We start from the raw sequence: 24,782 nt of genomic DNA, 5'->3' as shown, positions 1-24,782 counted from the left end.
AATTCTGCGAAAATGAGAAGATTATATTTCCTTCGATTCGATTTTTGGATGTTCCAAACCCTCACTGATAACAGTTACTTAGAACCAGACTTTTGTAATAACACTCACTAAATTTTCTTGCTTTTCGCAGCTCTTCGCAGCTTGTTTAATCAGCTAGGTGTCCGATTATGTAAGCAGGCTCAATGTAATGATTTTCACTTTGACTATGACGGTGAACTAATACGCGCTGTGTGGAGTTACCCTTTGTCATTCATACAAGCAACGCACTTCATATGTATGGATGTCACTAAATTAACGAAGCATGCCTCCTTCATATGAACCACTACCATCCAACGACTCTGAGCAAGATATAACCCAACCTCAGACCAGCGCTCCGCAGAAAGCCGGCAAACAGCCTATAACAAGAAGCAATCTGTTGTTTATAGTCTTCGGATTTCTTGTCACTGCATTTGTCTTTTATAAAGCAGGCCAGTGGTCTGTCTCGCTGTTACCTTCTACTTCCGTAGAACAATCGTCTTCAATACCTACTGGGGACGTCAAGGAGAACGAGAGTGTACCGGACGACAACTTGAAAAACGGTTCAAGTTCAAGCTCAAGCGCGAGCACTATCGACGAAACTATGCCTGGAAAATACAGTGTTGGATAGTAAGCCTTCTAATCAAAGTTCTGCATCTAGTGTTTCTGACAAGCAGTTGATCAGTTTTGTGAACTGGTATGCAGAGATTCTTCATCTTGTATGATTCTCCAAACTCACCTGCCAACGCTTGAAGGGGGATCTACGGACGGAAATTCCCGCCTTCCTCGATTCCGGTGCAGGATCTAACGTGCGTGCTCCTGTTTTATCATAGTGTTACAAAAGTCAAGATGTAAACCCAGTCACATCTTATACGCCTTTGCCAACATCAACCCATCCTCCGGCGAAGTCTCTCTATCCGATCTCTGGGCCGACCAAGACATCCATTACCCGGGCGATTCCTGGAACGATGTTGGGACCAACCTCTACGGTAACTTCAAAGCCATCTACCTGCTCAAAAAGGCCAATCGGCATCTCAAACTCCTTCTGTCCATCGGGGGCTGGACTTATTCGCCTTCGATTCATCCTGTTGTGGTATCTCCTCCCCTACGAGCAAAGTTTGTTGAGAGCGCGGTGAAGCTGCTGGAAGACTATGGGCTGGATGGGTTGGATGTGGACTATGAGTATCCGCAGAACGAGGCCCAGGCCCAGGGATATGTGGATCTGTTGAGAGAGTTGAGGGAAGCGTTGGATAGGCATGCGATGAATAAAAGGGCAGATTATAGGTTTCTGTTAACCGTAAGCTATCCTTTTCTATCGTGAACTTCCTGAGCTCATTTCATGTACATGCTTTAGATAGCAGCTCCCTGCGGACCAGACAACTACCAAAAGCTACATATCCGAGAGATGGATCGGTATCTTGATTTTTGGAATATGATGGCATACGACTTTGGTCTGTCTCTTCCCTGTATTGAATCTCAAAACCAATTCTCATTGACATCTCAGCTGGCTCCTGGGACCAAGTCGCCAATCACCAAGCCAACCTCCACCCATCACCGTCTACTGCGCTTTCTGTCTCCCAATGCATTTCTTACTATATTTCTTCCGGCGTTGCTCCACCCAAGCTAATCATCGGAATGCCTCTCTACGGACGCTCTTTCCTCCAGACCCAAGGTCCGGGAACCCCATTCAACGGCGTCGGCCAAGGAAGCTGGGAAGCCGGCGTATACGACTATCGCGCTTTACCCCTACCGGGCTCACATCTCATGCAAGACGACAAAGCCAAAGCTAGCTGGGGATACGATTATCAGAAGCAGGAGATGATTAGCTTTGATAGTGAGGATGTGGGAAGATGGAAAGGCGCGTGGATTAAGAAAATGGGGTTGGGTGGAAGTATGTTTTGGGAGTTGTCTGGAGATAAAGGTGGTCCTGAGAGGAAGGAGATGGAGGGTGGACATGGGAAAGATCCTCAGCCTGGGCAGAGCTTAGTTAAGGTTGTGAAGGAAGCGATGGGTGGGATCGAGATGGGTCAGCACAATTGGTTGAACTACGAGAGCAGTCGGTTTGATAATCTGCGGAATGGGATGCAATAAATGTGAAGGTGAATAGGAAATTTGGACAGTGCATTTCACATAACCTGTATATTATAATATGAGTAGCTAGTATTTATCGCGGAGTTGCTGGCTATGGCGAGAATATAACAATCATGCATTGATAGTTTAACAAGGTTAAATCTAACGCAAATGTTACAGGCAAGTGATACGTAGGCAAAGCCGAATCGTGTGTATGGAAAGCAGAAAGAGAACAAAGTGGGACCAGCAAACGGACAAAACAAGCTAAATCGTCAATGGAATAATCATTTGAGATAATCGGGAACCTTTCAAGCATCAATTCTGCGATAAGCCCTGTTTCCGGCTGCCCACTTGTGACCTTTGTCAGCAAAGACACCAGTCACCACGACTCCCGTAGCAATTACAGCAGAGAATATCCATGCAAAGGTGTTGAATACGTAGCCAGTGCCTACAAACCGATGACGATGTTAGACAATTGAAAGACCGAATAAATCGAAGAAGTGCTTGATGGACAACAATTCACGTCCTAATGATCAAGCCGCTGTTCGACCGATATATTGAATCGAAGGCGCGATTATCGCCAGAGGATGGCCCACTGTGCGAACGAAACAGACAAGAAATGTGGGTACTTACCTGGTTTGGCATCTTCGAAGGTTGGGAAAGCCCCGGTACGCATAGTGTCTGTAACGATTGCGAATGCAACGACTTGCATTACACCTGGACAAAAGAGGTCCAACCCAACAAATCAGAACTGTACAGATCAAGTAGATGTAGACAGACCGCACTTTGTAAAGCAACAAGCCCAGCGACAGCTTTCCATATTCTTCTCCTCCTCGATCCGGTGCTCACACCAATTAGGATAGCGAATAGTGCCAACACTGCGAATCCAATACTGATCTCGACTGCGTATCCAGCACTGGTCCATGCGGCACAGAATCCAGAGTTCTCTTCCTCACATCCATCTTGTACACGTTTAGGGAATGTGCGACAGTCGTAGGAACTATATTCGAACTTGGAATTGTTGTCACTGCCAGGAATATTGACATGCTTCAGCTCGCACAGCGTGGTAAGCCCATAGCGAACGGTGATCTGAGTGTGTAGGATTTCCGGTGTCTTGACCACGAGCCTGTAGGAGTCAGTTGGCAGGAAGAATCAGAGACAGTAAAATCTTTGCGCACCAGTCTACACGCTGTAACGAGAGAATGGTCTACAAGGTCGCGTAAAGTGTGAAATGAAGAGCCAGCAATTATAGGGAGGAAGCATACAACGATTAAGCTGACAACTACAGCTAGAAAAGTGATAACATAGGATAATTTTCGCATGTTGAACAAGAGGTCCTGGGTGTTGCAGAGGGAAGCCTCAAAAACGTGATTTACTGTAATCTATTGATTGCTATTGCATGACGTCATGAGGTATCCAACAGTGGATGACTGCCCGTACTTACATAAAAAAACAGAAATTATCCTCTACGCTGCTATAGATTCACAGTACAACACTATAGACACCAAAATGCTTATACATCGACGATACATGTTGTGTGACAGCGATAGCACCCCCCCTTCAACTCGTTCACTGTATTCTTTGAATTTTCTCTTTCTCCGTTTCGCGCTCCAGTATTTCCACCTGTCTCTGACATACAGGACACCGTCCAGAGATATCTGTTAGCCACGGGTCTAGGCAAGTCTTCTATGGATTGATAAAAAGTAGTCAGTACTAGGAACAAAAAGAGTGTGTCAAGCACGAACGTGGAATACATGGCCGCATCTGAGGAGTCTAAGGAGCTGGGCACCTTCACTTACATCGGCCGATTTGAGCTCATCGTTCTCGTACTTTTTCTCCGAAATAACTCCCGCTTTACCTTGCCCACCTTTCGACTGTTCTTCACCCATAATATGGAGCCGTTTTGGTTCCTCGAAGTCTAACAAGCAGATTGCGCATGCGGCACGATTATCGTCGAGAACAACATGAGGGTGACCTCCGGTGTCCCAGCTGTCTTCCCAAAAGCCACTTTCTGTCGGATTGGCCTGCTTCAAGATGCTTGTCAGGCCATCGTTAGTCGTCTTGTTGAACTTCGAAGAAAATTGGTGAAACTTGATGAATTTGAAGCATTTCTTAGCAGGGATCTCCGTCCCCTTTGCTGGAGACTTGGGTGAATAGGAATAGATGCTTGTGAGCATTTGTTTAGGCCCTTCCGTAGGAGATGCGTTGGAAGGAGTAGGAATGTACACGACTAAAGGGATTCGGTCAACCAAGTTTTTAGGAAGCTTCCCAATATCCGGCTTGATCATCTGTGAATTCTGTGACGGACGTCGTCCAATGCAAAGGAGGAATAATCTCCATGTTAACTGCAAAGAAATAAGTCTCGAGCACGGGAAGATTGGAATCGACATACAAAGACGAGCGCAAGGACAAGACCAATCAAATGTAAACACATTCCTTTCAGATACATTGTACAATAGATAGCAACGATGAGCCACCAGAGGTGTGGGGAGGAAAGTCGACAGGTTTTTATGGAGGAGTAGGCCAATATGTACGCCGTTAGAAACCAATATATACTGTACATTAACAAAATGGATGATAATCTGCATCAAGGGGTTAAATGGAAGAACAGTCTGACAGCAGTGTAGCACACCTTTTGAACATGACTGTGTGGGGGAGGTGATCATTCTGTGTTTGTGACGAATTATCATCAGGCAAGGGAGGTTGCTGGGCATTAGGGGAGCATATTTGCCCCGAATGTTCCGAACTGGACGTGCGCTGGCTTGATTCAGGATCAATACAGGTGTTCCTGCTCTGACTAACAGCATTTTCTGGTAAAACATGCACAGCAATCGCAGTGGGCAACATGCCGACTTACGTGGATCGTTCTCGCGTGAATTTCCAGTAGTCCAACACGCATACTACGATGGTGCGACCTAGCCAAAGACAAGACCAAATACCGAGCGGGAGATGACAGGCAGACCATTCGTTAGCTCCTGGAACAGTAGGACTTGCTTTGGGGGCAAACGATGCCAAAACAACAACGATGCCGACCATCTAGATACTAGATATAGCCCAAGTTGAAATATGGTGTACACCGAGACAAACCTGAGCAAAACCCCATCCCAAGTTCCATATCAAAGAGACTAGTGTTCTGCGAACCTCGGAAGCATCGTCCCCAAGTCCGAAGAAGCGTAGGATCTTGGCGATGGTCGAATGATTCGGTGGACAAACTGGACTCCGTAGCGGCGGACCAGGTTCTGTGTTGTTCGTTGGTATTGGAGTTGGCGGGGGATGAAGGTTAGCAGATGGAGGAATATGAGGTGAAGAGGGCATAGAGGCAGTGACCTGATTTTCTCGCCTCTCTGGTATAGGTTCTGGGAAGAATGCAGTGAAAGATGGCCCGGCACTATGAGGACCCCGGTGACGTGCAGATATAGAGTTGTTACGCCCAACGAGTCTGATGCTGATGGTTTTTAGCACCCTTTGTTCAAATATCGCTCGTCTCCATTCTCCGGTTCTAGTTTGTGTTCCAGATCCGTGTAGAGCAATTGTAGAGTGGTATAGCTATTAGTCATAGGGCTTTTCTGTCATATGTGGTAGTTGAGATTTTAACGTTGAAACACAAATCTCGAGCCTTTTTTCTTTGCAGAAGCATCGAACTGATATACGAACTTTGTCTTCCCTCTCGTGAACTCTGACCGCGAGAGTATCGAACTGAGTATAAGCGGTTGAAGAATGGTATACAACTTACCAGAAACCTTCTTTTCATCTTTTCATGAACAGAACTTCCTTCACCCTGCTTAGACCCTGCTCTGCTAGCAATGTACGTACGTTCGGTAAATATTCGACGCCCATGTGTTGAAGTGCAGGAGACGGGATGGCGAAAATTTGATTGCGGACCGGGAATGCATACCGTTCAAGTTATTGCACAGCACATATACGTCTTTTAGGAATTGGAGTGGTAAGAGGAAACATTTGATTTGCCGGACTACGAATATCGAGGAAAATAAGCATGATCCGTGATACGATGCTATCATTACCGTACGCTCAGGATCTAAGCGGGTGTGTCTTGTGGGTATACGATAAGCTTTATTCCATTGACCTCACCCTTCTCGTATTTCTTCACCCCATCAACAATTCCAGAAAGTCCCTTGGGGATTTCTTCGATCCGATTAGGCTGAACAGGACGGTCTGAATATAATAACAAAGACAAATTTCAACCTTTTGCTCACCACAAAAACGCCACGTTCCAACAATCTTGGAAGATGCTTCCACAATGTGACGCCAAACTCCCTGTTTGGGGGTATATGTGGCCCTCCGAACACACCATAAACCTTCTTTGTAGTTACTTCTGCATCTCCCCAAGAAACTATACGAGGAGTCGCGATAGCAAGTTTTCCATCGTCGGCAAGACATGCATAAGCAGCGTTCTGAGCCTCGGGCGAAGTCACTGCAGTGTAGATGATCTTGATGGGTTGGGAACAGACTTTCGGCAAGGCAGCAGGAAGGTCGGCGAAAGATATCTCGTTACGGTCGATGAAGTGTGTCGCACCGAGGGATTTGAGGTATTCCGTATGTTTGGTGGATGCGTAGACAATGATAGTACCGAAACCAAGATATTTCAGGATTTGAATGGCTGGATAATGTCATTTAGATGTATGTCGAGAAACGTCATAACACTTGGTAGAAACATACCATATTGACCAACGGAAGTCGAACCTCCAATCACAAGGGCGATTTCCTTCGGATATGAGACTGTGTCGTCGAAAGTTGGGTTGAGGCCCATACCGACCGGGTGTGCGGGAAGTAACCCATATACGGCAGTGCTGAACGTGAGCGGAACACAGGCTGCTTGACCGTAACTTAAGTTGTCGGGAATCTATAGACGTGAGTGTAAGTTCAAACCTCAAATCTCCAAAAAACGCAAGTCACCTTGCCCAAGAACTCGACCGGAGCAAGAGCATATTGCTGATGAGAAGCATACTCGTTAGAGTTCAGCTTGGGTTCAAGGAATCTATAACAAGGGGATGATTCTTGGTCCCGATCTTTCTATGCATGATAATCCACTTACACTCGATCTCCTTTAGAAATTTCTTTCACGCCTTCACCAACTTCCTCGACGTCGCCTGCCATGTCCAATCCAATAATCGCTGGGTAAGGAGTATTTGGAGCGAAGAGATCGCGAGATTGTATGAACCAATCAACTGGGTTCAACCCAGATGCTATGATCTTGACGAGAACTTCGCCAGGACCAGGCTTTGGAATGGGCACAGTCTTCAGGACGAAAGGTGTCTTGGGTGACTCTAGAACAAGAGCTTTCTGTACGCGATTCTCGAGAGACATGTCGGTGTACAATGCGGATTAGCTCTGAGTGGGATGTGAATGTGATAGTCTAAGATGGATTGACTTCTTTATATTTATACGGAGAGATGTTTTATCAGGGACACATAAACGGAGGCTGGTCGGGCGCATTTTCTAGGAACAGATAAAACGGAAAGTGGTCGGACGTGTTTTTCAGGTACAGTTAAATTTGAACTCAGATTTTCAGGAACCCCGACTTTACGTCATGACCCAGGTGGAAAAATAAACGCTGAAAGTTCGAGTCACGTGAAAAAGACGCCCGTCTATTCCGGCCTATAGCACTTTCTCCATTTCCTTGCAACAAACTGCTACTGCTCCTTGCTTGCACGCTGATCTCATACAGTCCTTCCAGATCACACCTTAATACGCGCGATGAACCACCATGTTAGCGGAAGATCTAGGAAGTGCCTGGTTGTTTGTTGACTTATGCCAGCTACTAGTACCCATGATGAATTTGCCAAATCGATACCCTCAAACGATAGTTGAACCTCAAAACGAATTCGGATCAATGCTCTGCCGTTATCCTCTTATCGATATATCAATGAGTTGTCTTTTTAGAATCTTTTGAAAAACCACTGCACGTTTCACACGAACTACCATCATGGCTCTGTGGAAATCAACTGGAAATGGCACTTTAGAGGGTATATCTCATGTTGCAGACTTGGATGTGAGTACCTGTCCTTTCTTCTTCCCAATCACTCACAATCCTTTGCAAGGCCTCAAAATTAACTGTCACTTTATCCGAAACACTCAAACCCATTCCACCTCCCGATACATGGCAATTTGGGAATGTTCGTCCACTGTAGTAGATTACATTTGGTTACAATTTTGAAACAACGTATCATCCTTCCAGATCATGACCGACCATATGGTAGTGGCAGAATTCGACCCAGAAACTGGATGGTCTGATCCTGAGATCAAGCCTCGCGCTCCGCTGAGCTTAGATCCTGCGAGTAGCTGTGTTCAGTATGGAACAACCGTTTTCGAAGGAATGAAGGTACGTTATTTTCTCTCTCTCTTGTCGACGATTCAACTTCAATAACAGGCTACAAGGCTTACGTTGGACCCGATGGTAAACCGCGTCTATTTAGGCCTGACATGAACATGGCGCGATTGGCAAGATCTGCGGAGCGTATGGCTCTTCCTGTGAGCGGTGCCCTAATATCGACTTCTTATGCTTGAAAATAATGCCTTCAGCCTTTTAATACAGACCAAGTCCTGGCTTTAATCAAGCAACTCATCATTGTCGATCGCAGATGGATCCCTCTGTTAAGCGAACATAGCATGTATATCCGTCCAACGCTCATGGGCACTCGCATGGGTAAGCGTCACTTTCCGGGTTCACTTCCTAATATGATCTTATCAACGAACTATTCACATAGGTCTAAGCGTAGCCGCTTCTGACCACGCCACTCTATGCATATTCTTGTCACCTACAGGTCCATATTTCCGTTCCGGAGGTAAATCCATCTCCGTCCTCGCAGTATTCGACACTGTTCGTGCATGGCCCGGCGGTACTGGGGGGCACAAAGTTGCTTTGAACTATTCGCCAGGATTCTTGCCACTTCGTACAGCGCAGAAACAGGGATATGATCAGATCTTGTGGTTGTTGGGAGATGATATGAAGGTCACTGAAGCGGGCGCGATGAATATCTTTATTGTTGTTAAACGCGACGATGGAGGCAAGTGCTCAACCCGTTATGATCTAGGCAATCTACTGATCATAAATTAACATTTACAGATGTAGACCTCTTCACCCCACCACTCGACGGCACGATTCTTCCAGGTGTAACTCGTGATTCCATGTTGGCTCTTGCAGAAGCTCATACAGCCGGTGAAATCACTCTTCCTGGATTACAAAAAACATCTCGTATACATGCTTCAGAGCGAACCTTCACCATGGACGATCTATCACGCTGGTCTTCCGATGGCAAGCTTCTCGAAGCCTTTGGTGCTGGTACAGCTGTGATCATTACTTCAATTGGGAAGATCGGGTTCAAGGGTGAAGACATCATCCTTCCAGAACATAAAGGTGGGTTGGGACCCATAGCAAACGCGTTCAGAACTAGGATCTTAGATATCCAAGAGGGAAAAGAGGTTTGGAAGAATTGGGGTGTGGTTGTTGATGGTAAAACGGCGCCCACTAAAACAGAAGTTTAGATCTAGGTTTAGACAGTCCCATTTCTTTTAGAGTATTACTGAACAGAGCAAGAGTGGTCTACGTGACTGACTCTATAGAAGCAACACGATGTGCTTTGATGTTGAAGTTTCCTTTGTGTCTGCTACAGGATTCGGACCAAACTTTGTCTGGGCTAGAAGGGCGTGCGGCAAGTGCCAGAAGAACCGGCGCTTTGATGGCCGGTTCCCACAGGCGTTGGCTGCACCATCCAGACCATACTGTAACTGCGACATATCTTTCCTCTTGACTGGTCTACTATGTATATGTCTCGTACTATGGATAACACGAAAAAAGAGGGTTGTTAAATATGTACGTAAGAACGAGTTTTCATTTTATTAAGCCTCGAAATTAGTGAAAAATTGCTAGTAAGTACGCGCGGAAGTGTCAACCGATGCGCTTCAGCGAGAAGTCGTTTTTTTTATCAGTTCAATCTGAGACCGGAATATTTACTTTGGCTCATGAAAATAAGACTTCCTCGGCCTCGCAACCTCGATGTGGAAACGCGTCGCGCCCTGTCGCGCCTGACTTTGAAGTTTGGAGAAAACACGTGGACGTGTTGCCGAATGAGCGCCCGGCTCACAAATCTTTACTCGTTTCTTCTGCGCTCTGGAGCGTTATTCGGGATCTCATCATACATCCCTTCATTTCCAGGCTACGGGTGTTTTCAGAACTGGAAACTAGTTCTTACATTCCCTTTTTCTTCTTTCCTACTGCGATATGACTCAAGATCTTAACGCTCTCATAGATCAATCATACTTGACTGTACCCAGCTTCACCCTAGAATGCGGCGCGGAGCTACATGATGTACCTGTAGCTTACAAGGCCTGGGGTACGATGAACGAGGAGAGAGATAATGTTATGATTATCTGCCATGCTTTTACTGGAAGTGCTGATGTCCCGGATTGGTAAATGCATTTCCTTTCATGTAGTTTATTCATCATGCTTGCGTCATCCAATTCCAGTTTTATCCAGCTAACTATGGTAAATCCGCAGGTGGGGACCGTTAATGGGACCAGGCAAGGCTTTCGACCCTCGCAGATACTTGATTGTTTGTGGCAATGTTCTTGGCTCGCCGTACGGAAGCGCGTCTCCCATAACCATCAATCCCGATACAGGAAAGATTTACGGTCCAGACTTTCCTCCGACTTCCATACGAGATGACATTCGGTGCGTTACTCTAGAACCATATCGTACATATAGCTAAACTGATTGAGGCTACAGGTTGCACAAGCTCGTCCTAGATCATCTCGGTGTCTCCTCAGTCGCAGTTGTCATAGGAGGCTCCATGGGCGGCATGGCCGTCCTCGAATGGCCACTGTGTACCCCTCCAGGCTACGTCAAACATATAATCCCTATAGCTACTTCTGCACGACATTCAGCATGGTGTATTAGCTGGGGTGAAGCCCAACGTCAAAGCATCTACAGTGACCCGGGATACCAAGATGGGTACTACACCTCCCAACCTGCCTCTGGGCTCGCTGCAGCCCGGATGAGTGCGCTATTAACATATAGATCAAGAGATTCGTTCGAAAGTCGGTTTGGGAGAAAAGCCCAGATTCAGAAGGAAGCAAGAAAACCCTTGACGCCTCCTGGATCGCCGAAAATTCGAGCAGAGGATGATGCACGAGTAGCGCATAACGACGGCTATCGGAATTCACACACCAATTCTCAATCTACGACACCAGCACCGAAAACGACAACCCCGATATTCTCTGCTCAGTCGTATTTACGATATCAAGGAGACAAATTCACTGCTCGATTCGACGCAAATTGCTATATTCACATCACGCGCAAGCTCGATACCCATGATCTCGCCCGGGATCGATTTATCGAGGGTGAAGACCAAGACGACGATTCAGCTGCTCTAGCACGCGTCCTATCCATTCTCCCTCCCCGAGCATTGGTCATCAGCATCTCAACTGATGGCCTGTTTACACCCTCAGAACAAAAAGAGATCGCCGCGCATATCCCCGGTGCAGAGCTGGTGACAGTACAGAGTCCAGACGGACATGATGGGTTTTTACTGGAGTTTGAGCAGATTAATACGCATATCATGCGGTTCTTGATGAGGGAATTCCCGAGGTTCTATGAGAGGGAACTCAGGGGAGACGAGGCTGACGAGGCGGTTGAAGGGTTTGAGATTAAAAAGACGAGTCTGTTTGGAGAGGCTGAGGCAGATATCACCCATTGGTAGAAGGACCACGACGAGGTGTAGTTCATCTCACAGTTTACTTAATCTAGGCTTCTTATTTTATCCACTTATGATTATCCAACTGATCGCTCACTGTAACCGTATAGAATTTGTGTAGTGCTATACTGGGACATTGTTGTAGACCTTCTATTTCTTTGCAAAGGAGTACGAAATTCAGATATCAATTTTTTCTGGTTCTCGTTCGAGCCGACGTGCTTCACATATTCAATTGAAGTGCTGACCCTCTTAAACCTGACTCAGTCTTACAATTTGTACGCCGAAAACAATATCATTATTCCAAACTATGTAGTAATTCGACCAACGCATACTACCAGTGATGTATAGAGTGTTCGAAGCCCTAATTACACTCCGGGGACGCCTCTCACAACATGCGGGTAAGTCTCTGCAATCATCTACATCGAAACGTAATTTCAGCATGGTTTCTCAAGAAAAGCATAAGCCTGTGCAGTGTGAAACGTACCCCAAAGAGCGCGGGTGCACGAATTGAAAGCACTTGTGGGTCCTCTCCCAGACCGACGAAGCTAGCCAAGTATTGTAAACAGGTGAGACAGCGAGGCACAAAAAATGGTGGAACATACATTGTCGAAACACCAGCCTCGATAGCTGAAGATAAAGTCAACGCTGCAAACAGCGTTATCAGCCAGAATATAATTTATCGAGGCAGCGGTTACGCACAGCACATCAACCCGATGAGGAATGCGAACAGTATGACTGGAGCAGTGTACTGTCCACCTGAGTTGTACGATGGATCGGTGACTACGAAAATAACGATATTTTAGACGGGGAAAAAGAGGTCATCATAGGTGTTGTGTGGAAGACTTACTGCGCAGGTACAGATATGCAAACAACGAAGAGAGCATCCCGACAACATATGCACCCCATGTCAAGGCTATACAAATGCATGTTAGCGATTACTACAGCAAAAGAGGTTGTGAAGACCAAAAACTTACTCATTCCAACCAAAGAGTCATTAACGAGAGCATCAATACCCCGGTCTTTGAACAATCTCCATGTGTCTTTAGAAGCACCTATGTAGCTCTTGCCGTATAATGCTATTGTCAAAAAAGATACAATGAGCCCATGCAGAGTTATTTGCAGTGAGTGAGATACGAACCAATCTCAATGTAGGCATATCTTTCAAGGTGGTAATTGGTCAGTCGAATGTGCGGATAGCTTATCAGCATGGTAGAGCTCACCGATTGAAGTACTCGACTGCGCTTTCGATACATCCAACAAAACAAGCTGCACAGCACGCCAAGCAGGCCTCGACGGCTAAAAAGGAAGGTGAAAGATTGTCTCGAATACTTACTCGAATACTTACGATGTCCATCTTGATTGGCATTGTTCTGTGCAGCGCGTAGAATCATCTTGAGGAGCTCCAGTAGCGTGACAATGAGGGAACCAAAAGCAATAGAGCCAAGCGACAACGTCGATGCGCGCCCGAAAGCGGATAAAGTGGGATGGTTTGGCTATGTGAAAGAAATGGAAATCCGAGTTTTGAGTTTTGTCAATGTCCCGGGTCGAAGGATGCCAAAAAACGCACCATTTCTCCCATTTCCCGAGGTCCAAAGTAATACCAAGCACCATAAGGCCCACCTGCTAGTGTAGCGAGCGCGACATTGGCAACGACCTGAGAAGTCCAAAGAAAAGAAAAGGTGGCATAGAATATCAGACCAGCAACTTTGCCGCTCGAGCATGACGAAGTGCTACATGCTGGAATGTAGTTCAGTAAACAACATCAATGGGTGAGCGAGACCAACATACAAGAACTTCCGGGTGTCCATTTTCCATAACTAAATATGTATGAAAGCGAATTAGAAAGAATGATAGCTTTATCTGATATCGACCCACTTACATGGCAATACAAGTGAACACAAACCAACTGCAAATGCGAATATGGGTTCATGTAAAATTGAGTGCTCATCGGAAATGAGAAAAGATGATGAGACGTACACCGAGAGAGCAGCTTGCATTATCAGCGCTGTAAATGCCACAACGTAAACGCTAGTGTGATGTTTAGAGACATCCATTACGACTTGGAGAAGCAGTGACGCTAAAGGAATACGCGATCTATAGCCCCAGTATGAAAGGATGGAGAATAACGCGATAATGGTGAAGATGATTGCACCAGCTATGTAAGTTGATCAGTATGCAAACGATGAGGGGAATATCACGGATACGATACGGACAATAGTATTTCGTGATCCAATAATAAGCGCAAATTCCTCTTTGGGCAGGACGTTTATTGGTTAGAGTAATTGAAAGACGTATGAAAGACGTACATATTCAGAGCGATAGATAGCAGAAGAGTGATGTGCATGATGACCCGCGTGAAAGCCCGTGTGAGCATGAGATAGACAACAGACAGCAGAACTGCAGCTGCAGTGACTAGAAGTAACAGATACACGGTGCTCCTGCGTCGCGAAAGAAACATCACAAGGTCGCCTTCTGCAGATACCGAAGCCATTTCACGTACTTGTTGAGAGTAACAGCACTACCGGACGTAGCACCAGACTTTCCAAGTCCTCCTCCAAGCCCGCCATCTGACACCCAAGAATGGATAGCAACAGCAGATAGCGCGACGAATCCAAGAAACTTTACGGAACAAAAAAATGAGATCGTGCTCGGCTCAGCAAACAGTTAAATATGTTATGTTACTTACCTGCAATACGAAAAATACCAAGAAGAACGGATCATTGATCTGTTTCTTGGGCTTGAACCTTTCTCCTTCGTACGACTGCTTGTATTCGCCACCGCCGTTGTTCGTCTGCGGTTGACTAAACCCTGGTTGGACATAATTTGGCGTCGGGCCAGGATACGGCGGTACATTCTGTGTGCCCTGAGGATATTGTGGGTAGCCTTGGGGTGGAGGAGCAGCGCCAGCTGCCCATTGATCTCTATTCCATTCAGACATATTTGTTGTACTTTGCAGATGGTAGTAAAGGCGACAAAGACAAAGAAGCGTTATCCCAAGACCAGCTCGGGAGGTTGACTTTTACCTAAATGACGGATGTCTACAACGCCAAGGAAGTGCAATTGATCCTCGCCACCGATCATAAATGGAGGTCCACGTGGCAAAGCAAAGGATGCAAAAATTCAAAGGTAACTAGTGGGTAACTGTATCAAAATACAGGACGTGTGCAAACAGTGGGGAATAATAAAACTAAGAGCTACAGGTTTTGGAAAGTGCCTTCTGAAAAAACCAAGACTGCCCACTGAAAATTGAATGACCGACAAAGCTTTGACCCCAAAAGAAGAGGAGAAAGGCATGATTTCAAAAGAAAAGAGACTCGGCATATTATAACAACTCATGGTTACTGGTTGTTGTTGTTCTTGAACCGCACTACTACGACAGTCACATTATCCGTCGTGTGGTTATTCAATGCGTATCGTAGCAGATGATGACTGGCCGACTGGGCGTCGTCCATAGTTTTGATCTGGTTCACTGCCGCTTGATCACCAATAACATCCCAGAGCTAGAAGAACAAACGAATGATCAATGTAATGAAGAGAATATGTAATCATGGACGAAGGGAACATACACCATCGCAGGCCAATATCAGAAATTCATCCTCTTCAATCAGTTCGGTTTCCGTCGTATAAGGCGCCCCGACAACAAAGTCTTTCATGGAAGAGTCTCCCAAACTTCGGGTAACAGCTAAAACCCCATTTACTCGACCACCCATAACAAACCCACCGGCATCTGTGATACGCTTCGCTTCCTGTTTGTCTGACCCTTTATGGTCGTATGTCAATCTAACTGCTTTTCCTGCGCGACATAAGACACCGCGCGCGTCGCCAGCATTGGCACAATATAACACGCGCCGCGAACTCTCTGGCGGGATACGAACGGCTTTCTTCTCCTTGGATTCCTTGGGCGAGGAGGGAGTTGGGGACTGTGTTTTTCTTGCAGGAGAGATCGCTCCGGATATGGAACCGCCTCCCAAACTTCTGAGCGCTTTCTTGATAGGATCGCTTAGGGACTTCTTCTTGGGCTTGGTCACTTCATCTCCTGAAACGCTTTCGCCACTGCTCCCATGCGGGCTGGGTGGCTCGTCACTTTCTTGGACCTTGGTGGCTACCGGAGACTCCGGATACGGAGATTGAGATTGAGCGAGATCAAGGAAAGACTGATGACCATCAGCGTCCTCGATTCTCAGGAAAGCAGTCACAGCTGTACATCCCGAGTGGATTTTGCCGTCTGATTCTTCACACATTTGTGACAAACTTGCATCGACTTCGTGGAAAGTCCTATTGAGGAGATCCGGAACGGCCATTTCTGGAGCAGAGCGCAGGCTGTCAAGAAGATACTGCGAAGACCGAGGCGTCGTTAACATTGGCGGTGGAGCGAGAGTAAGCGTATTGACAGATTATGACGCACCTCATGAAAATGATTTCCGCACCACTCTGCAGCGTGTTTCCCTGCGTGACCGTCAAAGATAGCGAAGAAGCCTTGACCACGGATGTTGTCAAAGTCTGTCACGAATGAATGTGCGTCCTCCATCGTCCGTCGAGTACCCTTGTTCTCAGAGACCCCGACTTGGTACCAAATGTTCTTTGCTGCGTGGCGGTTTAGAATCTGAGCATTTGCGCCACCATATCAGTTCATCGTCCAAGGAACCAAGAAATAAAGTCACCAACTCCGTATGTGTCGAGGTCAGCCGTCGTGATAGACTTGGATCGTGCATTGGGCGATTCGCTAAAGCCAGTTCTGGGCATACTAGATGATCTTTACGGGTACTAAGCACAGAAGAAAATAACAAAATTAAAGAGGGAAAACCGACGGTGGTAAAGGCGATGAAGAGCGAGGAGGGGATACCGCTGGAACAGATTTCATTTGTCAAATTCATGCTGACACAGAGACACGGCGATCGGCACGTACAATAGTTTTCATCGAAGGTGTCATCTGAATTCACCAAGGAGTTGGAAGTGGCCATGATAATATTGCACAAGACACGAAATTTACTGAAGTCGGAGGAAGTACTATGGCGTATCCAAGTGAAGGTAATTTATATACAGCCAGGGTCCAAGCGCGCGTCATAACAGGTAACATCACGTAATTCTCAACTCTATCTATCTCAGTCTGGCCTTTTTTGGACCCGGCACGCGTCCCACAACCACAACCATTGTGTAGACTGCAGTTGTATAGAAGAACTATTGTTCAAAAAAGGGTGCAAATGGAGCGATGAGATGAGGGTGCACCCTCAAATTCTGCTTGAACTTCGTTTATTGTCCACTTATCGTTACATAGTACAGACAAATATTGTTTGAACCTACTTTATACAGGTTGTACAGTAAACATACCAGTACTGCTACAATAGTTCACACTGCCCCGTACGAATACAGTATTTTCAGAATATTAGGCGAACCCAAAAAAAGAAAGAAAAAAGTCAATGTCCGAAAATTATACATACAGTGACGAAGTTTGAGCCCAAAGGAAGTTGAAACCACCAAACTCAACCTTTCGAATGGTCAACAGAGTTGGTATTCGTGAATCGTATCACCATCACTGTCACGTTATCGCGACTTATCATATTGTCGTTCTTCAAAGCATATTCCACCAGCATCCGACTGGCTTTCTCGGCATCGTCGACGGTTCGAACCAGATCAACTGCATCCTGATCAGAAATGATGTCCCAAAGCTGCATTGACGAGGGATATCAGTAATCACGGTAGGACTAGAAGCAGATAGACACTGGACAGAAACGTACACCATCACAAGCGATTATACAAAATTCATCATCCTGTTTCAACTCCGTTCGTGAGAGATATGGCGTGCCGATAACAAGGTCCTTCAGCTTGAGCGACTCATACCGCATATGATCGCCTAGACTTCGAGATACTGCCAATGTGCCAAAAACACGGCCTCGAAGCACGATCCCGCCTGCACCTCGAATCCGAGCTTGTTCGTCCGAATCTGACGGCTTGTGATCATGCGTAAGGCGCGTAGCAGTCCCGTTCCGACACATGACACCTCTCGCGTCCCCTACATTGCCACAGTAGAACACACGATGGGCATCCTGCGGAGGAACTTTAACTTTCCCATGTTCCGGAAGGTCCGTATGAGGAAAATTTTGGGATCCATCTGAATCCTCGATTCGGAGAAACGCGACTACCGCAGTAGATCCGGAATCTGCAAGTTCGTCGGAACCTTCCGACATCTTTCCAAGGACTTCATCGGCTTCGAGGAAGGACTTCTTGAGAACGTCTAGCCCGTTGAGAGTAGGATTCTTGTGTATGCAGTTAAGAAAAATCTGCGCAGAGTCGATCAGGCGATCATGTACAGGACACCAGTTCATACTGACCTTGTGAAACTCTTGCCCGCACCATTCCGATACACATTTGTTTCCATGGCCATCGAAAACACCGAAGTATCCCTGCCCCCGTACTGAATCAAAATCCACTATGAAAGCATGCGTGTCTTCCATTGTCGGACGCATACCCTGTGCTTCGTGTACACCTATCTGATAGGAGTTATACTGAGTGGGAATGCGATTGAGGACCTGTGTTGATCAGACTAGTTAGCCGGGTAGCAAGCGATGATCCTACTGCAAGTGCAACGTACTCCAAAGCTGTCTGAACCACTCGTTCGAGTGATCGGCTCAGAGTATGCATTCTGAGCAGGGCTAAAGTTCAAGTTAGCTTCCAGGAGCAAAAGCCAGAGATAATGCTACTCTTTTTGACCGTTGGAGCGCATTTGCCTGAAAGATGAATGATATGAGCACAATGAGATCTCCAAGAAAACCTTCGATGCCTACAATCGGGACATGGCAGGTGACGGATCGATGAATGCGAAAGAATATCTATATGGGAGTCCCGTTAAATATGACACGCATTATGAAGTGAACAATAGAAGGATTGCAGGATACATACACGTTAGTATCAGGTGCTTTTTGCAAGTGCAGATGGTGGTTTATTGGGAAAATAGCAAAACACCAAAATCAGTAAACTTGACACATCCTAAGAGGACGTACTTCGAGCACGAGCTTCGAAGGCTGTGGTGGTCTGAGAGAGAGAAAAATGAATGGCATGCAAACAGATCGCACTGTACAGCCCGCCAGTTACCTAATCAGGCATAGATATCGTTGATACTCATTTCCATTTTCAAGCCTTGTCCAGTTATTTGATCCACCTTTCGATTGATATTCGAAACTAGTGGATGTCTACACAATCAGCCGCCCCAAAGCCTTCTCTTCAGGGGGTCAGAATCAAAGCCAGAAAAGGCGCTGTAAAGGCTCACGCAAAGCACGAACCGACTGGTAATAATTTCTACTTCGATATACATACATCCGCTCACAGTTATTCCACAGTCTTCAGAGATCAACTCTACAAACATCTCGAAACCGTCCCAGACGGGGATTTTGAATCTTTCACTACCAAACTTATCCAAGCAGGCTCTACCCTCGAATTTCTAAAGTATGCGGATCCGTTGTTCGAAATCATTCTCGTTGGGGGTCTCCTTCAACCTGGAGGCAGTTACATCGATGACGGTGCTCCCGTCTCCCCGTTCGCCATCTTCAACGCCAAGGATCCTGCCAACGTAGAAGAGATTAAAAAGTATATTGAAGTCTTGAACAAACTCATCAGGAGGTACGTTGTACTGGCTTCAGTTTTCGATCATGCGCTGATTTTATTTCTTGGCTCATGCTAGATATAAATATCTTCAAAAACCTCTTGAAACCACTGCCCTTCCAGGAATCCTCCAGTATATTCATCGCTGGGACCCCGCTCAAAAGGACAAGTTAGCCATGGCGACCGGTCTTCTGATGGCTCAAGGTCTAGCTAACGCATCCGTCCTTCAGAGTTTGACGAAGGAGCACCTCATCAAAAACGGTGCGTTCCTATTTTGTTTTCAACCGTCCAAATTTAAACCGGCTCGTAGATGTATCAATCAACGTGCTTACCCTTATCTTCCGAGCGTACCTCGTCGATCAATCAATGGACCATCTCTCTGGCTCCCTCAAGAAAGGCGGAATTCGCGATTTGTTGGCCTTCTTCCCTGCCAACAAGCAGGATCCTAAACAATTAGAGGAACATTTTAGGAAGGCTGATTTGCCTCAAATTGCAGAATGGTACGCCAAGAAGCAATATGCCATGATCAAAGATGCTATCGTGAAGGAAGTTCAAAGCCTCGTGGAACACGATGAATCTCCCGAGCAGGTCTGTTTTTATCTCCTGAAGCCAAGTTTCTTACTCATTGCATTTCTTTAGATTGTGGCTGCTGTCAAGGCACAACAGGGGAGTACTCCCATCCCAGATCCCGAGCTTATCGCTTGTCTGTGGCAAGGCTTGATCTCTTCAGTTGACTGGAGTGCTCGTCCAGATCAGATTGAGGGTTTGGCCCTGCGTGAAGTCGGAGTACGTCTCTGAATAGCAACCGTTCTATCTCTTTGATGTTAATAACTTCTCTAGAAATTCGCTCCCATCCTAGAACCTTTCTGTTCCGGTCCTAAAACCGAAGTTGCTCTCATCAATGTAGTTCAAGTGTATTGTTACGAAGATACTCGCATTATCAAAACATTCCCGCAAATTCTCAAAGTACGCCTGCGATATATATTCCAATGGCTATTTCTGACAGTCAACTCAGGTTCTGTATAATAAGGACTGTATTTCTGATCAAGCTATTATCTATTGGTACCAGAAAGGCTCTAAGCCTCAAGGGCGCCAGCATTTTCTTAAGAGCACTGAAGCATTAGTGAAAGTGGGTATTCCTATTAACTTCATTCTGGATTTTTACTCAGATGTTGCCACAGTTCTTGCAGGAGCAAGAATCCGAATCCGAAGAAGAGTAAATCTTGTAAACCAGTAATGTCATTCTGGGTATATTCTTCAATAAATCCCTACTACAGCGCTTTGTTACCCTTTTTACCGGAAATACATGTGTACATGGGTTTTTCTTCGAAAACAGTACATTGCTAGTACGAGGGAATCTCGAAAGCACCTGGCAATACAAAACTACAAACATTCAAGACAAGCAGTCAAAGGAAATACAGAATAGGAAAAAAGATAGTAGGCGGCGAAGACCAATTGCTTACCATGCCTCAGGCATGGGAGCGAAGTCTCCAGCCCATCCGTTCCCAGCCATTTGCAAAAAGATACCATCCGAACCGTTAACGGGAAGACCAAGGTCGTTCAAGCTCTGGGGTAAAAATGAGTGTCATGTGTATAAAGGACTAGCGACGTTACTTACTTGTTCTTGCAGCCAAAGAGGTATAGCGGCAGGAATGACAATATTACGATCTCCAGGAGCAAATCCTAGCTCCTCCATGGTGAAAGGAGGAGGAAGGTTTGGATCCACATATGAGGTGGGGGTGACTACCATGTCGGCAAATCCTGGCGGAGGAGGTCCCCCGTGAGGAACGGGAGTTTGAATTCCGCTTCCAAGACCAACCTTTCGACGAAGGTTCGCAAGCATTATGCGAAGTGTGAGCGCATACCTTGGGAATGCAAAACATCATGTTAGAATAGCTTGAAATCTAGATATTCTAACAGAAGCCAGTGACTCACCGTTCCGCGGCAACATCCGACAAAAGTTGGGCAAGCTGCTCAACTTGGACAGTGATCATAGCTAGATCCAATTCCGCCGGGAACAAACTGGCCATTTTCAACAGGAAGAGACCAGAGAATGCTGCAGTCACAAGGCTATCGTGAACTGCATATCTGAGGGCAGCACTAGATACGGGACAATGTTTGTCAGATACACGCCATCCATTTCGGACATAGCGTACCGGTACTCTGGAGAGGATAGGAATATGTCCAAGCAGCTGGATGCAGCATCCTTGGCTTGGAATGCAAGTTCGCGTTGTTCAAAAGGCATTTTATCCCAGGATACGCCCCTGAGCGCCACACAGACTAGCCAAAGCTTGGCGTAGTGCAATTCACCAGCAAGAATCTTTCGAAGCAAAGAATTTTCGTCCATTGTTTGTCCTGTTGATGCTAACATTGTGAATTTTAATTTGACTGAAGATTAGATCTACTAACGATGAAGCTCATCGCACTCGTTGTACCATTTCTCAAGTGCAATTGTAGCACGACGGATGAAAGCTAGAGTGTTGTGGTTTACTTGGCCATTCATTTGAGCCAGGGTTTCGTAAATTTGCGCTGTGTAAAGGTATCAAAAGCTCAGCACATGGAACTCCGGCTTTCATACGTACTCTTCTGAGCAATCAACTCGACTTGGGAAATGAGTCTTACGTCCGTGGGTGAAGCCATAGAATGACCAAGAAGCAACCGGCAGTGTCGAATAGAATTTTCGTCGCGCAGCACAATCGGCCGGCCAGTACCAAGGCTCATCCTTCCATCGATTGAATCAGTCAAAGGCCATTCATGGGATATCAGAGTAAAGACGCACTGGTGATCAAACCAGTAAAGGCATAGCCAGATACGGGCAGATATGACTGCACAGCATGATGTTTAGATTTAGAAAGATCTTGCATGAAAGCACATTGTACCTAGATCTCGTTCTTCTTCTTGTGTTCTTTGTTTTCCCGTATCGTCAGCAAGTTTTTCTAACGCGCGATGGAGGCCTAAGTCAAGTGCCATTCGCATAGCATGGCCAGAAGGTAGCCAGCCATTGGTACTCCAAGCTGCCAACAGCAACATTCCTGAGGTTCATCATGAGACATGGATACATTTAACTCGAGCATGAGCGGCGGACCTTGGACCGCCTCTTTCCGGACCACAGGCCCAAAGAGAGATGAACGAGCTATGCCCTGCGCTTCTTCCAAGCACTTGTAGAACGTCGGACTGAGGGGACCGTTACCGCTCCGGATTTTACCGGCAACAGCAAGAATTGCGTCAAAAGTCCAGGGCGTACGTTCCATTAAGCTTTCATATGTATCATACAATGGGTCGAAAACCGGTATGAAGAGATGGCATCCTGCAAAAAAACTGTACACCGAGGGTGAGATAAATTCTTGTATGGTAACAACACCTCAGGCATTGAGTGATTATAAATTACATGTTGTATAATTCTCTAGCCTCTGAATCCGCAACGAGACCCTTGAAGGATACATGAGCGTGTCTTTCGAACGTAGACGATGCTGAAAAAAGTACCTTCTCTACCACATGAGGAAAGGCGTTGCGGGGAATTGGTTCAGCGCGCTTGCGTTTCTTGACTCTAGATTGAAAGGTTGATAAGATCTTCACTTTCAAACATGACGGCTACAAACCTGGGTGCGGAGGTAGAAGGGACAGCAGCGGCTTCGGCAGCAGCATTCGCTAACCCCTGAAGGGCTTCGATAGGTGCATTCAGAGTGGCACGTGGAAGGGTGTCTTCAGATTCATCCTCAGAAGAGGCTGCAGTGCTGGGTATGATTCCGTAGGTGGCATATTTATGAGGCTAGAGATGACGTGATGAGCGTGAGTGTTGAATTGCTTCAGTAACTAAAAGAACACACGGGTGGTGCAAAGCCGGGAAGGGGGGGAAACTTGTCGCCTCGCTCCTCCTCGAAAGACCTGTTTCCCAGAGCCTGCGAGGGTGGAGGAGGAGGAGGAAACATGGCACTTGAATGTGCTTGACCTTGCACAACTGAAAGAATCCTGTCCAAAGAAGATTGCATGCCAATCATATGGCTTTGCATTACCTTGAAATAATTCTGGAGATGTTAGGAGCAAAAACGAATAAAGCACGTACCAAATATTGGCCTTCCAGGCGAGAGAGACGTCTAGAGAAATGGTGATGAAGGTGTCGATTAACACGAGTCATGCTGGAAGTGTGGTCAAGCTCACTCGGCATTAACTCCAGCCGCTGCGGGGGGTGCGTTCTTCTTTTCGGGCTTTTCGAATATGCAAGGGGTCCCGCTCAATTGGCATCGTCGACAAGGCGCCTTGGAGGAGAGAAAAAGCCGGGCCGACCGGGGCAACGGACCAGTGAGCAAAGGCGGGACGGTGAAGGATTTTCAGACTCACATCCCCTTCACAACGATTCTTTCCTTTCCTACAGGCAGTGCAGGCCCGGGCACCTCTCTTTGGAATATGTGAAGATGGTGTAGCCGCCGGGATCGATGCTGGAGAACCGTTTGTATCAGCGCCATTCGTTCGCCGTCGTTTTGTAGCAGACTCAGAACCATTTGAGACTGAAGCAGTAGGACTCATCGACATCTTGAACGTTGCAGACGGGTTAAAGGAAAAAGAGCTGTCACTGCTGATGCGAGTGAAATATAATGGCTGAGACAAAACCGTTGTCGTTCAAACTTCGCTTTCTCAGCGCAGCCACGTGGCACCGTCGCCAGCTGATGCCTGTTGATGCCAACACCGCCAACTTGGACTTGAACCCTGGACTACTTTACTGATGGAAAATACCTCTCAATCTGGGAAATTGTGCTTGAATCCACTCGAAATACACATCCTGAATTCTTGGATTATTTCGGTTTTTTTTTCATGAAGTGAGAAGTTGCTTTCTCATGGCAATGAAACTAACACAGTGTCTCTTTCTTCATTCCGAGTCTGTTGGCTAAAATCTCAATTATCTTCATTCAGAAGTATTTACTCGCCGCAGTCACTGGTCAGAACTGGTCAGAAGGATAGATTATTGAATCGTAATTTCGGGCACAGAGTGGCAAGTATAGAGCTTGCGGAACTCTGTTCTCTGATGTATATACTTGAATGATATTATCAGATAGCGTGTACGCATTTCTCCCTGTTCTGTACTTTGGGTCCACAAGGACGGAAGCCGTAGATTTCATAGACCTGCGATCCATTAGACAACCAGAACAAACCTCAACTCGTTTTGGTGTGCCATGTGGCCCTTCAGCGCGCAGTGACAATTCACACCGGAAAGAGAAAAAATTCCGCTCGACGGAATCGTAACAATTCAGCGTAACTGATATATCATGTGACCGCGGATAAACTATATCGGGTATATCGCCGGTCACATGATATATCAGTTGCACTGAATTTTGGTAATTCCGTCGAGCGGAATTTTTTCTCCTTCTGGTGTGATTCTCTGTCGATGGCTCTTAG

The 24,782-nt window shown here is 46.3% G+C and overlaps 11 protein-coding genes across 11 annotated transcripts; 4 read left to right on the top strand and 7 right to left on the bottom strand.

The window, feature by feature from the left end:
* Window positions 1-301: 301 nt before the first annotated feature.
* On the top strand, window positions 302-2,106 carry C8R40DRAFT_1170414 (glycoside hydrolase superfamily; the record flags this gene model as incomplete). The annotated part of the gene is made up of 6 exons (XM_046231530.1): window positions 302-645; window positions 701-712; window positions 771-824; window positions 877-1,312; window positions 1,370-1,466; window positions 1,520-2,106. 6 exons carry the CDS (start codon window positions 302-304, stop codon window positions 2,104-2,106), a joined length of 1,530 nt encoding a protein of 509 aa, XP_046086413.1.
* Window positions 2,107-2,200: 94 nt separating this feature from the next.
* Window positions 2,201-3,477, bottom strand: C8R40DRAFT_1103573 (uncharacterized protein). Its single transcript, XM_046228031.1, has 5 exons — window positions 3,351-3,477; window positions 3,264-3,292; window positions 2,871-3,211; window positions 2,719-2,802; window positions 2,201-2,533 (listed from the first exon to the last, which is right to left on the bottom strand). The coding sequence occupies exons 1-5, from the start codon at window positions 3,405-3,407 to the stop codon at window positions 2,394-2,396; spliced, it is 651 nt and encodes a 216-aa protein (XP_046086412.1). The 5' UTR covers window positions 3,408-3,477; the 3' UTR covers window positions 2,201-2,393.
* Window positions 3,478-3,535: 58 nt separating this feature from the next.
* On the bottom strand, window positions 3,536-5,450 carry C8R40DRAFT_1103570 (uncharacterized protein). Its single transcript, XM_046228030.1, has 6 exons — window positions 5,173-5,450; window positions 4,943-5,121; window positions 4,718-4,882; window positions 4,478-4,667; window positions 3,831-4,430; window positions 3,536-3,771 (listed from the first exon to the last, which is right to left on the bottom strand). The coding sequence occupies exons 1-6, from the start codon at window positions 5,398-5,400 to the stop codon at window positions 3,655-3,657; spliced, it is 1,479 nt and encodes a 492-aa protein (XP_046086411.1). The 5' UTR covers window positions 5,401-5,450; the 3' UTR covers window positions 3,536-3,654.
* Window positions 5,451-5,957: 507 nt separating this feature from the next.
* Window positions 5,958-7,410, bottom strand: C8R40DRAFT_1188684 (chaperonin 10-like protein; the record flags this gene model as incomplete). The annotated part of the gene is made up of 5 exons (XM_046233030.1): window positions 5,958-6,244; window positions 6,300-6,703; window positions 6,763-6,946; window positions 7,000-7,081; window positions 7,139-7,410. 5 exons carry the CDS (start codon window positions 7,408-7,410, stop codon window positions 6,122-6,124), a joined length of 1,065 nt encoding a protein of 354 aa, XP_046086410.1. The 3' UTR covers window positions 5,958-6,121.
* A 283-nt stretch (window positions 7,411-7,693) lies between these two features.
* C8R40DRAFT_1103559 (aminotransferase) lies at window positions 7,694-9,985 on the top strand. The gene is made up of 7 exons (XM_046228029.1): window positions 7,694-8,095; window positions 8,145-8,219; window positions 8,282-8,425; window positions 8,482-8,574; window positions 8,626-8,749; window positions 8,811-9,110; window positions 9,170-9,985. The coding sequence occupies exons 1-7, from the start codon at window positions 8,030-8,032 to the stop codon at window positions 9,586-9,588; spliced, it is 1,221 nt and encodes a 406-aa protein (XP_046086409.1). The 5' UTR covers window positions 7,694-8,029; the 3' UTR covers window positions 9,589-9,985.
* Window positions 9,986-10,324: 339 nt separating this feature from the next.
* Window positions 10,325-11,801, top strand: C8R40DRAFT_1045077 (homoserine O-acetyltransferase; the record flags this gene model as incomplete). The annotated part of the gene is made up of 3 exons (XM_046224271.1): window positions 10,325-10,512; window positions 10,601-10,774; window positions 10,829-11,801. The coding sequence occupies 3 exons, from the start codon at window positions 10,325-10,327 to the stop codon at window positions 11,799-11,801; spliced, it is 1,335 nt and encodes a 444-aa protein (XP_046086408.1).
* Window positions 11,802-12,061: 260 nt separating this feature from the next.
* On the bottom strand, window positions 12,062-14,733 carry C8R40DRAFT_1188672 (plasma-membrane choline transporter-domain-containing protein; the record flags this gene model as incomplete). Its single annotated transcript, XM_046233029.1, has 17 exons — window positions 12,062-12,211; window positions 12,280-12,340; window positions 12,398-12,440; window positions 12,495-12,575; window positions 12,643-12,708; window positions 12,770-12,871; window positions 12,934-12,953; window positions 13,016-13,091; window positions 13,141-13,288; window positions 13,363-13,532; window positions 13,584-13,612; window positions 13,675-13,701; window positions 13,773-13,950; window positions 14,009-14,046; window positions 14,102-14,233; window positions 14,296-14,414; window positions 14,482-14,733. The coding sequence occupies 17 exons, from the start codon at window positions 14,731-14,733 to the stop codon at window positions 12,161-12,163; spliced, it is 1,593 nt and encodes a 530-aa protein (XP_046086407.1). The 3' UTR covers window positions 12,062-12,160.
* A 200-nt stretch (window positions 14,734-14,933) lies between these two features.
* On the bottom strand, window positions 14,934-16,943 carry C8R40DRAFT_196768 (phosphatase 2C-like domain-containing protein). The gene is made up of 5 exons (XM_046234311.1): window positions 16,702-16,943; window positions 16,461-16,640; window positions 16,201-16,398; window positions 15,362-16,129; window positions 14,934-15,295 (listed from the first exon to the last, which is right to left on the bottom strand). The coding sequence occupies exons 2-5, from the start codon at window positions 16,536-16,538 to the stop codon at window positions 15,134-15,136; spliced, it is 1,206 nt and encodes a 401-aa protein (XP_046086406.1). The 5' UTR covers window positions 16,539-16,640; window positions 16,702-16,943; the 3' UTR covers window positions 14,934-15,133.
* C8R40DRAFT_1103538 (phosphatase 2C-like domain-containing protein) lies at window positions 16,934-18,957 on the bottom strand. Its single transcript, XM_046228028.1, has 7 exons — window positions 18,929-18,957; window positions 18,693-18,866; window positions 18,578-18,622; window positions 18,494-18,520; window positions 18,385-18,445; window positions 17,531-18,322; window positions 16,934-17,461 (listed from the first exon to the last, which is right to left on the bottom strand). The coding sequence occupies exons 3-7, from the start codon at window positions 18,586-18,588 to the stop codon at window positions 17,276-17,278; spliced, it is 1,077 nt and encodes a 358-aa protein (XP_046086405.1). The 5' UTR covers window positions 18,589-18,622; window positions 18,693-18,866; window positions 18,929-18,957; the 3' UTR covers window positions 16,934-17,275.
* A 21-nt stretch (window positions 18,958-18,978) lies between these two features.
* On the top strand, window positions 18,979-20,611 carry C8R40DRAFT_1045044 (uncharacterized protein; the record flags this gene model as incomplete). The annotated part of the gene is made up of 8 exons (XM_046224266.1): window positions 18,979-19,078; window positions 19,130-19,409; window positions 19,471-19,652; window positions 19,702-19,979; window positions 20,031-20,177; window positions 20,232-20,357; window positions 20,407-20,520; window positions 20,573-20,611. 8 exons carry the CDS (start codon window positions 18,979-18,981, stop codon window positions 20,609-20,611), a joined length of 1,266 nt encoding a protein of 421 aa, XP_046086404.1.
* Window positions 20,612-20,850: 239 nt separating this feature from the next.
* C8R40DRAFT_1045089 (uncharacterized protein) lies at window positions 20,851-23,921 on the bottom strand (the record flags this gene model as incomplete). Its single annotated transcript, XM_046224273.1, has 16 exons — window positions 20,851-20,958; window positions 21,010-21,256; window positions 21,327-21,491; window positions 21,548-21,746; window positions 21,801-21,920; window positions 21,974-22,113; window positions 22,171-22,216; window positions 22,271-22,423; window positions 22,477-22,709; window positions 22,780-22,820; window positions 22,875-22,938; window positions 22,991-23,160; window positions 23,219-23,404; window positions 23,455-23,485; window positions 23,550-23,647; window positions 23,730-23,921. The coding sequence occupies 16 exons, from the start codon at window positions 23,919-23,921 to the stop codon at window positions 20,851-20,853; spliced, it is 2,193 nt and encodes a 730-aa protein (XP_046086403.1).
* Window positions 23,922-24,782: the final 861 nt, after the last annotated feature.

This window comes from Lentinula edodes (genome assembly GCF_021015755.1).
Source record: "Lentinula edodes strain Le(Bin) 0899 ss11 chromosome Unknown C8R40scaffold_17, whole genome shotgun sequence".
In the NCBI taxonomy this organism is placed as follows: Eukaryota; Fungi; Basidiomycota; class Agaricomycetes; order Agaricales; family Omphalotaceae; genus Lentinula; species Lentinula edodes.
The sequence above is the reverse complement of the archived record's forward strand: the minus strand, read 5'-3'. Positions and strand labels throughout refer to the sequence as shown.

Bases quoted from the DNA above. Each gene is read 5' to 3' on its own strand.
- C8R40DRAFT_1103573 (XM_046228031.1), bottom strand. From the start codon at position 3,407: ATGCGAAAATTATCCTATGTTATCACTTTTCTAGCTGTAGTTGTCAGC. The intron at 3,293-3,350 runs GTATGCTTCCTC...GCGACCTTGTAG, and splicing joins TAGTTGTCAGCTTAATCGTT to ACCATTCTCTCGTTACAGCG. The intron at 2,803-2,870 runs GTGCGGTCTGTC...TCTTTTGTCCAG, and splicing joins TGGGCTTGTTGCTTTACAAA to GTGTAATGCAAGTCGTTGCA.
- C8R40DRAFT_1103570 (XM_046228030.1), bottom strand. From the start codon at position 5,400: ATGCCCTCTTCACCTCATATTCCTCCATCTGCTAACCTTCATCCCCCG. The intron at 5,122-5,172 runs GTTTGTCTCGGT...TCTAGTATCTAG, and splicing joins TGGGATGGGGTTTTGCTCAG to ATGGTCGGCATCGTTGTTGT. The intron at 4,668-4,717 runs GTGTGCTACACT...CCCTTGATGCAG, and splicing joins CACACAGTCATGTTCAAAAG to ATTATCATCCATTTTGTTAA.
- C8R40DRAFT_1103559 (XM_046228029.1), top strand. From the start codon at position 8,030: ATGGCTCTGTGGAAATCAACTGGAAATGGCACTTTAGAGGGTATATCT. The intron at 8,096-8,144 runs GTGAGTACCTGT...ATCCTTTGCAAG, and splicing joins CTCATGTTGCAGACTTGGAT to GCCTCAAAATTAACTGTCAC. The intron at 8,575-8,625 runs GTGAGCGGTGCC...TAATGCCTTCAG, and splicing joins CGGAGCGTATGGCTCTTCCT to CCTTTTAATACAGACCAAGT.
- C8R40DRAFT_196768 (XM_046234311.1), bottom strand. From the start codon at position 16,538: ATGCCCAGAACTGGCTTTAGCGAATCGCCCAATGCACGATCCAAGTCT. The intron at 16,130-16,200 runs GTGCGTCATAAT...CGGTCTTCGCAG, and splicing joins GCGGAAATCATTTTCATGAG to TATCTTCTTGACAGCCTGCG. The intron at 15,296-15,361 runs GTATGTTCCCTT...TTGTTCTTCTAG, and splicing joins TGATATTGGCCTGCGATGGT to CTCTGGGATGTTATTGGTGA.
- C8R40DRAFT_1103538 (XM_046228028.1), bottom strand. The intron at 18,446-18,493 runs GTAGCATTATCT...CTTGAACTTTAG, and splicing joins CGCTCCAACGGTCAAAAAGA to CCCTGCTCAGAATGCATACT. The intron at 17,462-17,530 runs GTACGTTTCTGT...TCGTCAATGCAG, and splicing joins GTATAATCGCTTGTGATGGT to CTTTGGGACATCATTTCTGA.